The sequence below is a fragment of the Podarcis pityusensis genome, assembly GCF_964106645.2.
Source record: "Podarcis pityusensis genome assembly, chromosome: 2".
Taxonomy (NCBI): domain Eukaryota; kingdom Metazoa; phylum Chordata; class Lepidosauria; order Squamata; family Lacertidae; genus Podarcis; species Podarcis pityusensis.
Genome location: NC_138029.1, coordinates 53,994,470 through 54,006,819, shown reverse-complemented (window position 1 = coordinate 54,006,819; position 12,350 = coordinate 53,994,470). Strand labels below are relative to the sequence as shown.

General features: G+C 42.4%; 1 protein-coding gene across 7 annotated transcripts in view; it reads right to left on the bottom strand.

Annotated features, from left to right (window-relative positions):
• JAKMIP2 (janus kinase and microtubule interacting protein 2) overlaps positions 1–12,350 on the bottom strand; it is a 102,430-nt gene that overhangs the window by 10,588 nt on the left and 79,492 nt on the right. For all 7 annotated transcript variants that reach the window (XM_080997131.1, XM_080997128.1, XM_080997126.1 and 4 more), the window contains 9 exons: positions 10,318–10,527; positions 9,048–9,146; positions 7,918–8,064; positions 5,924–6,064; positions 5,065–5,121; positions 3,297–3,416; positions 1,259–1,387; positions 1,030–1,113; positions 407–469 (listed from right to left, as the gene is read on the bottom strand). In XM_080997131.1, the coding sequence (XP_080853257.1) occupies positions 407–469; positions 1,030–1,113; positions 1,259–1,387; positions 3,297–3,416; positions 5,065–5,121; positions 5,924–6,064; positions 7,918–8,064; positions 9,048–9,146; positions 10,318–10,527 (1,050 nt within the window). The remainder of the gene's footprint in view (positions 1–406; positions 470–1,029; positions 1,114–1,258; positions 1,388–3,296; positions 3,417–5,064; positions 5,122–5,923; positions 6,065–7,917; positions 8,065–9,047; positions 9,147–10,317; positions 10,528–12,350) is intronic.

Below are 12,350 nucleotides of genomic sequence, written 5' to 3'. Positions count from 1 at the left end.
GTTGCTCTGAAAGTCCAGTTCTGAAGAAGGATGAAAAAAATTGCTGCTAAAAGTTACTTTTACTGTCTGATGTTGTTGGAGAGTCTCTTATTTTATTTTTGATTACAACTACTGCCCTTTCTTTGTAATTAAGTTTCATCTTAATATCTTTTATTTGTTCTTTATTTCTTGCATTTTGGAATTAATATATTTTACTTTCTTCCTATGCAAACTTCAGCAACGTTTTGATATCTGTGCTTTTTGCCTACCTGTTGCATAGACTATTGTTTTCAGAATTTGCAGAGAAATGAAAAGTTTCTTATCATGCATTTGGAATCCTGGATAGAACAAGGTACAGTGGCTCTAGTTTTCAGCACCAAATTCTATGCACTGATGTACAATCTAGAAATTCAGGTTTTGAACATACCTTATCCAAAAGCTCTTGATTCCTCTTAATAAAAAGTTGCTTGTCTTCTACCCAATGGGAGTCCTGTTTGATGGGAAGAAATATTTTAATATTAAGAGAAGTGTGATATGCAATGAAGTAGACACACTATGATGTGTATGGACACAAGTTTTATGTTAAACAGAACTAACGCATGTCGAAGAAAATTGTATTGTGTGAATTGGCCCTGAAAGGGCTGACATTTGCGGGAGATAGGAAACCACAGTCATGATAGTAATTAAAGCCACCATGACTAAGAAAGTAATGGATGTTATTTTCACCGTTCTGACTCAACTCTTATTCAGCTTTATATTGCACTTACTACCAAATTAATCTATCGTTGTGTTGTAGGAAGTGGGACATCAAAAGTAGCTACATTTAATGGATGGGACATGTATGACCACCCAGTTTGGTGTGTCGCTACAGTTTTCTGTGTATCTCTTATGGTCTTCACATGTCACCTTTCACATAGTGGAGACATGTATGCAAAGCATTTATTTCCCATACAACAAACCATGCTTCTAACAACTTCTTTATGCAAAAGCAAATAAATATTGCCTATGGGTGAAAACAGCTGCGGAAAACACCAGTTGTAAAGAATATACCTGTCCTCTCTGGGCCAGCGTTTTTTCCAGATCCTCTATTTTAGCTCTGTACCTCTGGACTTCAGCTTGGAGCTGCTCCTGTGCCTGTTAAAAAGAATAGCCACAACATTATGTGACACAGCTATGAGTTTCTTACAACATCTCTTTCCTCCTCCTCCTCCTCCTCTGTTTTTAAGTTTGGGGTGTATGTTTGAGTTTTAGAGAAATGTTGCCCATGGCAAATGCTAACCTTAGCTTCTCTTTCTGCATCTATGATACCTCCTGTTTGCTCTTGCAGTAATGCATAGGCTCTCTGCAGGGCTTGATACTCCTTTGTCAATTGTCGAAATCGCAACTCTGATTCTTCAGCTGCTAAGCTCTGCCAGAGAAATAAATAAAGGAAGTCTCAGGTGGTTATAAGCTGTAGGAATGTATATTGCAAAAACTTGGAAGGGTTGTATAGGGTTTTTACCATGTTGGAAGCCACAGAATTATATGGTATTTTGTTTAGGAGTTTAATGAACATAAATTTAAAAAGAGCCACCATATCAAAATGCAACCACCAATAACATATTTTTAAAGGGAAAAGGTTTGTTTGTTGCTTCCTGGACTTTTTTTTTTTGTAAATTAAGGGAATACAATTTACATGTTACCTAAAGAGAGCATTGTTGTAGCTTGTGTTCTCTCTTATATGTGGTTTCCTTTAAAAACCAAACACTCAGTTCTCTTTCAAGAAATGTGATGTCAACATACTTAAAATGTAGTTATAAGCAGTGTTTTTTTTCTGGGGGCACGCAGGGGTACGCATATCCCTAAACATTTTGTGACTCTAAGTTTGGCCTCATTGAGAGGCAGTATTTCAATAAGAGTAGGAAAATGAGAGTACCCCTAAACAATTTTTTAAGAAAAAAAGCACTGGTTATAACACACCAGATAACAAGAATTCAAAATAATTTCCCCCCACAATTTCTATACCATGCTTATTTTGAGAGTTAAGCAATACTAGAACACTTGGTCAAATGGCACATGATGCTAAACAAATTTCTGAATGCCCTGACTGGGCATTTCCAAGGTGGGGCAAAACTACCAGGACTGCAACATAGGGCAGGAAATGCAACCCCTTTTCCCATGCTGCTTCCCAGCAGAAAAAGTCCCACCTCCAACTGCTATGAGGTTTTGCTGGTTTTGCTATTACAGTGGTACCTCGGGTTAAGTACTTAATTCGTTCCGGAGGTCTGTTCTTAACCTGAAACTGTTCTTAACCTGAAGCACCACTTTAGCTAATGGGGCCTCCTGCTGCTGCCGTGCCGCCGGAGCACGATTTCTGTTCTCATCCTGAAGCAAAGTTCTTGACCTGAAGCACTATTTCTGGGTTAGCGGAGTCTGTAACCTGAAGCATGTGTAACTCGAGGTACCACTGTACTTGCTTTGGAAGCAAATAGCAGCTGCAAGGAGGGGAGGATTTTCATTGGGAAAATGGTACAGGGGAAGAGATACTGTAAGTCTCTCACCCCCCCCCCCCCAGTTCTGATCCTGATCCCCTCCACACATTAAACAAACAAACAAACAAACAAACAAACAAACAAAGTATAATTGTGGAATTCAATGTGTTGTAAACATCACATGTAGTTTGGCCCATGTCAGTTCAGCTGAATGGATTATTCAGCTGGAAAGAAGCTATTTTATCACACTTTCAAAAAGCTGGGAATTTATTTTCTGAAAACAAAATGGCACACAAGGCAAAGAATTAGCAAGAAAAACATTTAAAAACGTGAAGAAATTCACTGAAATTTACAACATTTTTTCTCAACATGGTAGTCTTTGACAAGAAGCTAACCATTCCATGGTTTACCTTTCGTTTAGGAACACAGGAAGCGGCATTAAGCTGATTCACACCATTGGTTCATCAGGTTCAGTATTATCGACACTAACAGCCAAGAGCTTTCCTGGATTTCAGATAGGAGCCTATTCCAGCCCAACTTGGAGATGCTGGGAATTGAATCTGGGACCTTGCGCCTGCAAAGCAGATGCTCTACCACTAAGCTGTGGCCCTTTCCAATTCAATTTTAAATGCATATTTTAAATAGGTCACAAGAGAGTCCTCTGTTTCACATAGTTTATTCAACAAATACTTATCAAACAACTACATTTTGCTCAGATTGGTGCCATGCCCCAGACTTCCTGTTTTTAAAATTCCGATCAGTCACTTAAAAATAAAAATTGTTGCCACTGCAGAAGTTCCCACTGCTAGCCCTTCAGGGTGTATAGTATGAGGCAAAATATCTTACTTCATCCAGGTCTTCATCTGGAGTTGCTGGTGTTCTGTCCGTCCTGAATGAAGCCATGGATGAGGTTTCTGAGTCCATGGAGTCATCATCACCCCCATAAACTGTGTCCAATATATGCCTCTGAAGGGAGGAAAAACCTCACATGAAAAAATACTGCCAGTATTGTTCCATCACCACAGGCAATATTCAGTCATGCTTACAAGTCCAGTCATTACATTCTTGATTCAGGCACATGGGTGCAGCCTGGCTGGCTCTGCACTGACTATTTCATCATGTCCTGCTGAGCCACAAAATCTAGACAGCAAGCTGATGTGATTGCTGTGCTGGGGTCTGCACAACATGGCGTCACTGGTGGGCCCGTTTCTGTTTTAGAAGTATAATGTACACCAGAATTCCTCCTTTCACTCCCCCCAGTGTCAGAGTAGTGGCAGTCATTGATGTGGACGCAGCTTCACAGTGTGCTGTACAAGTGAGAGAAATCTCACTGAAATCAGTGCATAGGGGCATCAGGATTCCAGTTGCTAGCAATGGGCCCTGCACAGGGAAGGCTGCTTGATCTAGTGCAGGCTTTCATGAATGGAAATGGGAGAGATGTGATTTTCACACACAGCCGCCCTTTCTCTTGCAGCCCCCTGTTGCACCACCTTCCACGCATTTCCAGAGAGTCCCCCCAACATCTTTACAGATTTGGGGAGGCAAAGGGGGAACACAGAGGGAATCAGTGAAAATCGCTTGCCTCCCGCTTTTCTTCACACAAAATCACAGAACTGTAGCGTTGGAAGGGACCACAAGAGTTTTCTCACCTAACCCCATGCAATTCAGGACTCACAGATGGATCAAAGAGCCTTCCTTGATCAGGAGGACGCTGCTGTATACAACCCACTGTTGTTGCACCCACTACTGATTTGTTATCAATGTATTTACATAGTTCCATCATTGTGCATGTTGCTTTACAGAGATATAAGAACTGAGGTCCCTGCCCTGAGGAGCCTCCATTCTAAAATCTGACACAGGGAAAACAGAAGAGGAAGGGAAGGGGTGTGGGTGAAACAGGGAAGCAATATATGGTTGCTTCAGTTACATGTCCTTATGCTTGGTTACAGGCTTAGTTGGAGCTAAGGCACAGGAACAATGCTAAAGTAACTGCTACTTTATGAAGTAAGCCATGTTAAATCCAGCCCCCCCCCCCAGCTTAGTGCCTTCAGACTTCCTAATTGAATTAGAAAACATCAAAGGAAAGATGAGTCATGCTGTAAGATGACAGAGCTGCTTAATCTGTGGGTTTGGATAGCAAAGTACTGGCATCAGCACTTAAAACTTGCCAAGTGAAGTGAAATTGTTTTGCAGACAGACTGATCAACGAGAATTTAAGGCACACTTGTATTATAATGTTTCTATTCCCACATAAAGGATAAGACATCACAAGGGTGGAAAGCATATGGGATATGCATGGTCAACTGGCAGAAGATTTGCAGCTCCTCTCTCTCTAGGGAGATGAGGTCCAGGAGTGTACTGAGCTCAACGTGCAAGTTCACAAATCTCTGCTTTTTCCGCTCCTTTTTCTTCTTGGCTCCACATGCTCCACCCCTGGCAAGCACATCCTGGATTTGCTGCTATTTGTGCAAATTCATTGTCTCTATTGGCAAAACCAAGTCTGCGAGGCCTAGTGCCTTTGTCACCAATATGCCTGCAACTCACGACATTGGGCTCTGCAATAATGAAATACAGCACAGCCTGTTTGTCCAAAAGATTTCTATGCTTCGCTTACCTTGATTGGCTTGGAACTTCTTTTATGCTTCCTGCGACGAATAAGTTTCTCTCTATCCTATAGAAGAAGAGCAAGGAACAGTGAGTGCCAGGGTAGGGCAGGCTCAGGCTCAGGCAATATATTCCCCACATTGAGAAGTCTCTGGCCCTCACCCAATGGAAGGTGGGATCTTGAGGAAATGAAGGCCGTGAGTTGAAAAAGGTTAGCCACCCCTGTCATCCCTAACCATTGGCCTTGCTGGCTGGGACTAGTACAAGATGGAGTCCAGCAAAATCTGGAAAGTTTTCCACATCCCTGAATTAAAAACCAATCCTCACGATTATTCTGCCCGTGGTGGGTTCAGTTTGCAGCAGACTGCACCACCTGCACCACCATCCAGCCAACAGGGCACCCACTCATGAACGGAAGTCAAGGTGAAATCCATACACAACCCGTAACAGTGGGAGATGAATTCATGCCATATAAATGCCAATGTTGTGTTGATCTCTATTTGGACATCTGGCGGGCTTCTATTATAAGTTAATGCTTAACTTTTGATGCAGTAACTGATGGTCATTGTATCTATAAAGTGAACTGATGGTTGTTTTTGCTATTATTCATATTATTAATATATTATTTCTTTTTCTTTTTATTGTCTATAATTTCTTTTCTTTGTTAAATTTGCAAATAAAAATATTATTGTTATTATTATTATTAATAAAGGATTGCTATGTCTGATCCTATGTGGTCTGGGAGCCTTGCTCCCGACTTCAGGATATGAGAAATGCTTCCATAATTATAGGCCATCTTGCTTTTTCATAATGATAGCTTTCAGGAGCTACTCCTCTACTTCTAATGTCTTGCAGAAGTGTCAACCTACCCGTGTCAATTCATCAATTATGTTCTGTTGTTCTATAACCTGAAGCTTCAAAAATTCAGTCTCTTGCTCTTCATTAGCTTGATCCAAGTCATTGAGAGATTTTAATTTCTTCAGAGGAGGATGTGATGTCATTTTTTCTTTCTGTGTAACAAACAAAACAAAAGCAACCCCTGACTATTAAAAACAAGTAATTTCTTTTAAACAACATTTTCTGCTTCAGCAACATTTTCTGCCAGGTGTCTACAATCTGACATCCAAATTGGCATGGCTATTTTTAGTATTTTGTTTTGTTTTGTTGCCTCCCGCCTTAAGTGTGAAATCATTATGGATGTCAGGGAGTTAGGCTGCAGTTTTTCCACTTTGTGCATTTCTAGGTAGACATAAATAGTTCCTAAAAAAACAAGAAGTATTCTCTTGCTATGGTCTTGAGGGTATGGCAGATATACTCCCTTATTTAGAAAACTGAACAAAACCTTGCTAGAGCTGAAAGTCCTGCACTATAGTATGAATGTTAGATTCTGTGATTTGGGCTGAGAACTTGAACACACTTATTTGGGAGTAAGTCCCTAAAATCAGTAGGACTTCTCAATATAAATACTTAGGATTTTATTTGTTGCTTAAAATTAAGGTAACGGTAAAGGGACCCCTGATCATTAGGTCCAGTCGTGGCTGACTCTGGGGTTGTGGCGCTCATCTCACTTTATTGGCCAAGGGAGCCGGCGTACAGCTTCCGGGTCATGTGGCCAGCATGACTAAGCCACTTCTGGCGAACCAGAGCAGTGCACGGAAACGCCATTTATCTTCCCGCCGGAGCGGTACCTATTTATCTACTTGTACTTTGACGTGCTTTCGAACTGCTAGGTTGGCAGGAGCAGGGACCGAGCAACGGGAGCTCACCCCATCGCGGGGATTCGAACCGCCAACCTTCTGATCAGCAAGTCCTAGGCTCTGTGGTTTAACCCACAGCGCCACCCTTGCTTAAAATTAATTTATGCTAAAAATAGCTTACGTTTGTAACTTTACTTCGTGGAGAATTAGACATCCAGTTCTGTTGCATAAAATCATTAAAATGAACTCCGACCCATTTACTTGCAGACTAGGAATCACTGAACATATCTTTTGATATATGCTTACAAAGTTTTTGTTTTTTCAAAAGAGAAAAGTGCAGCGGAGAGCAGGTTGGGAAATGATTTGAAACAGATCTGTGTAAACTATTCCTTGTTCTTTTTACAATGCTCTTGCTTGTCAATTACTCTTGACACAAAGAAACTTCAGGAGAAGTTTCAAGGGAAGCAAATGGAGGCAGCTTACTTGGGAATGGTTCAAACATCTCTTCTGTGGTGTGGGGTTCAAGGGAAAGAATCCCTCCCCTGCCACTTCACAAAGGGATTATTGGTGTGTGTGTGTGTGTGTGTGTGTGTGTGTACTGGATGTTCATGTGTACAAACGCAAGCATAGTTTAAGTGAGAATTGGGAGGCTCACATGTAAATTTGCATGCATGGATGCTGCTCTATGCAACCTGCTTAATGAGTATTAATCCTGATTTGCTTGCACAAAGTTTGCATTGGTCTTTATGACCATGTTTCTGATGAATTGGACTGTAGTCCATGAAAAGCTTATGCCAGAATAAACTTCTTAATCTGTGAAATGCAAGAAGTTTAGGCATGCAGGTTGCCGTGCTCAGTTTGTATGCACCAGGATGTTCAATTTGGATGTGTCAAATGTCACAATGTCATAGCTACAACCAGACAAAGGTTAGCAAGAAATTGACTGGTTTTTAGCTATTGATAATTTCCCTGTTTCAAGTTTCTGAAATCTTCACACTCAATTTTGAAGAAGGAAAAGCCTTCATCAACTAACGAGATCAAGTGTCAGCTTTGCCTTTTGCGGTTAAATCCCAGAAATTCACTGCAAAGAAATCTTATGGGCAAAAACCTGCCAATATTACGATGCACAAGTAGAAAAAAAAAAGTTCTGAACACTCAGTACAAACCATTTCTAAATTCTCCTTAGCGATTGCTTTGAGCTTCTCCTCCATGCGCTGCAACGACTGCATGAGTTCATCATTTCTCTTGGAGAGGCACTTATTTCTTTCCAGAAGAGGTTTGCATTGTTTTTCAGCTTCCCGAACACGTTTCAACTGCAACAACAATAATAACTCATAAGAGAAACCCCTTTCTTCATTTCTTCATTTAGCGTATTTTTCGCTCTATAACACGCACCAGACCATAACAGGCACATAGTTTTTAGAGGAGGAAAACAAGAAAAAAAATATTCTAAACAAAATAGTGGATATATGATTTTTGTGGTTCATGCTGTGGCCACAGACATGTGATCTGACAGTGAGTTTGGAGTAGCCCAATGCAAAAATCCTGAGGATCCATGTGGATCCATGCATTGTAACCACAGAGGAGGGAAGGAAGGGGAACCATGGATCCTGTGCTCACGACTGCAGCAGATCCCCCCCGCCACCCGCAGGCATTCGCTCCATAACACGCACAGACATTTCCCCTTACTTTCTAGGAGGAAAAAAGTGAGTGTTATGGTGCAAAAAATACGGTAGTTTCTCATTGCTGGTGTCTACTGTGCAAGGAAAGGAATGATAACATGGTAATTCTAACTTTCATTAAAGCTGAAGGCAGAGGGTTTTTTGTGGGGGTGGGGTGGGAGATTAGAGCACTACAGGTGCTTTGAAAGAGGATGGGGAACCTCTGGTCCTCCAGATGTTGTTGGACACTAACTCCCATCAGTCCCCAGCCAGCTTGGCCAATAGTCAGGGATGATGGGAGTTGGAGTCCAACAACATCTGCAGGGAACTGCATTGGCTGCCACTGGAGTAAATATTGGAGGAGAGATCTTCCCCACCTCTTTAGGGAATGTGCTTGTGTTTGCCCTCTGTTTTTCCTACTCATGTGTTGCTTATTCCTTCCATCTAAAAGTGATGAGGAGCCATGTAAATCACCCATTTGGTTTATGCTGTAACCCGCCCTTTGACCCTGGGATGAAGGGTGGTGTAGAAATTTAATAAACAAAATAACAAGTCATGGCCCCTTTTAGGTCCTTTTGTTCTTTGTGATACAGCTTTCAAGCACCACCGCTGAAAAAGCTGCTAAAAGCACCCACCAGTTCATTCCGCTCATCCACCAGCAGTGTGTTCCTGTCCTCAAGTTTCCGTATGGTAGCATTGAGCTCTGCCATCCTCTTCTGGTTTCTGCGTAGGTCCTGCAAAGGAAATGTTTAAATCATTTAATATAACAGCTGCATATAGGCAAACTGCTGTCAGTGCAGTGCCCAAGGCCAGACAAGTTATTTTGGCATCTGAGGAAGAAAATCCCACAGGCACCTTTCCCCTGAACCCCACGTGGCAAATGAAATAAATAACAACTTGCTACCTTTTCGTGACACCAAAGTTCAGCTGCCTGAGGCGACCACCTTAGTCTGTCTAATGCTACTGGACCTGGTAAGTCTATTCTACTGCATACCCATGGTTTAGGTTGGGCAACTGTAATGTGCTCTATGTGGGGCTGCCTTTGATGGTTGCTCAGAAACTGAGCTGATCCGAAATGCCAGGTTCTGTACATTTGCTGGATAAGTGGACTGCAAGAGCTGCTTGGTTACCAGCTGGACTGTGTAGGGAAGTTTGGATTTGATATCCCGCTTTATCACTACCCGAAGGAGTCTCAAAGCGGCTAACATTCTCCTTTCCCTTTCTCCCCCACAACAAACACTCTGTGAGGTGAGTGGGGCTGAGAGACTTCAGAGAAGTGTGACTAGCCCAAGGTTCTTTGGCAGAAATGATGGATCCCAAGGTAAGGTTACCAGATCTCCCCGTTTCCCAGGGACAGTCCCCAGATTTACATATCAGTCCCCTGACAAAATCCACCTATTTGGTAGGAAGTTGAAAATTGTCCCTGGATTCATTGGAAAAAATCTGGTAACCTTAACCCAAAGAAGACAAAACATTTAGGCCCCCCCCCCCCCGAAACCATGTCTCTCACCCTCTGGGATTCAATTCATTTATGATTTCACATAAAATAAAGCATTCAAACAATGAAATAATTGTTGCATAGTATGCATGGGTCTCTCCTGAATCGGCCATGAATGCAATGGGCATAGGTAGGCCACTATCTCTCAGCTTCGACACCCCCACTTTACAGAACTGTTGAACAGATTATTTTAAATTTGAACACTTCCATGTACTACAAAAATGCTAAGCTTTAACTTCCATAACCATTTTTGCAAATTGTGCTAAATTGAGCGTATTGAAGTGCAGTCTTACGCCAGCCACAAGAGGGCACGTTTCATGCACCACAAATGGATGCTTCCTCGTGGAAATGATGCAATAAGTGGGCAAAGTGCATCCAGTCAAAGCCCAAACGTTCCCCTTTCTTACAGGACTGCTGCAGTGTTCAGAGCCATCTCCTGCTCTGCCTGGGATCTCTCTTTTGGGACTGCTCATGTTACATTCGGCCTCCTTTACTAAGAAGAGCTGTTCGTCCAAAGCCTCCTTCTGCAGTTGAAGCTTCTGAACATATCCAGTCAGGGTCTCCAGCTCTTTCTCCAAGGAGAAGATGGTTCTGTCTTTTGCTTTGATCTCATCCATCTGAATTAAGACAGGGGAGGACAGTGTTATTCCACAAGCCAGAGCAGTGAGCCAACGTACTTTCTAGACATTCACGAAGGCAGTTTACAGAATACAGAAGCTCAACTTGTTTACATTCAAACAGGCCTTTCAATCTACTAACAGAAACTTTTCAGTCAATTGTTTCACTCTCTCCACCCCCTACCATTACGGCCGGCAACTTTTTATGGTCAAGGAATAATTATACAGCTGTACAGCAGGCATAAATCCAAAAGGCAAAGAATCCCCATATCTGTGTCTGGATGTTTAGAAAAGATACACCTGTCAGATTTTTGACTGTTATGTCATGGCATGTGAAAAAGCCAAAGGAAAAATAGATTGCAACTCTTCACAAGCCAAGGCTGAAAACAGGATGTTGAAAAGGGACATATAGATGCTTCAGAGCTAAGAAAATATTTTATTTGGTGGGCACACAACATTTTGTTATGTAGCAGCTATGTGGTGGAACCAGTGCTGGATTTTCGTATAAGCTAAACAAGCTATAGCTTAGGGCCTCAAGAGAGTGGGGCCCCCAAAATTTAAAGGAATTTTTTAAAGTTAGAGCTTAATAATTATTTCACTATTAATATCTTTCTTCTTAATTGTATTTCAGTTCAACAATTACTTTGATAAAATACAAATTTTGTTGTGTGCAAATGGCTTTAGATATTTATTAGGTCCATAAATTACCATATAGCATATATTCAACACAAAAAACAGCGACAATTTGTTGTTGACAAAGGACAGCTGGACATATAAAGGGCCCCATTACCTTCAGTAGCTTAGGGCCTCATCAAACCTAAATCCGGCCCTGGGTGAACTACTCTAAACTGAATTATTTTGGCCTCATGATTTTTTCTTCTTTATTTCTCTCTGTATCTGAGCTCAATCCACATTCTGACACTTTCCCAAAATGAGACAACTTGCAATGTTTAATTGTGATGGACGGATCAACATGTCCCCAAAAGCCAGCTCATAGCTGCCCTATTTACCATGTGATTGTCAGGTGAAAAACATGCTGAGTTAGTATGGGGTGATTATTATTTATACTCCGCCCATCTGGCTGGGCTTCCCCAGCCACTCTGGGCAGCTTCCAAAAAAATATTAAAATACTGCAATACATCAAACATTAAAAGCTTCCCTAAACAGGGCTGCCTTCAGATGTCTTCTAAAAGTCTGGTAGTTGTTGTTCTCTTTGACATCTGGTGGGAGGGCGTTCCACAGGGAGGGCGCCACTACTGAGAAGGCCCTCTGCCTGGTTCCCTATAACTTGGCTTCTCGCAGTGAGGGAACCGCCAGAAGGCCCTCGGTGCTGGACCTCAGTGTCCGGGTAGAACGATGGGGGTGGAGACGCTCCTTCAGATATACTGGACCGAGGCAGTTTAGGGCTTTAAAGGTCAGCACCAACACTTTGAATTGTGCTCGGAAACGTACTGGGAGCCAATGTAGGTCTTTCAAGACCGGTGTTATATGGTCTCGGCGGCCGCTCCCAGTCACCAGTCTGGTTGCCGCGTTCTGGATTAGCTGTAGTTTCCGGGTCACCTTCAAAGGTAGCCCCACGTAGAGCGCATTGCAGTAGACCAAGCGGGAGATAACCAGAGCATGCACCACTCTGGTGAGGCAGTCCGCAGGCAGATAGGGTCTCAGCCTGTGTACCAGATGGAGCTGGTAAACAGCTGCCCTGGACACGGATTTGACCTGTGCCTCCATGGACAGCTGTGAGTCCAAAATGACTCCCAGGCTGCGCACCTGGTCCTTCAGGGGCACAGTTACCCCATTTAGGACCAGGGAATCCTCCACACCTG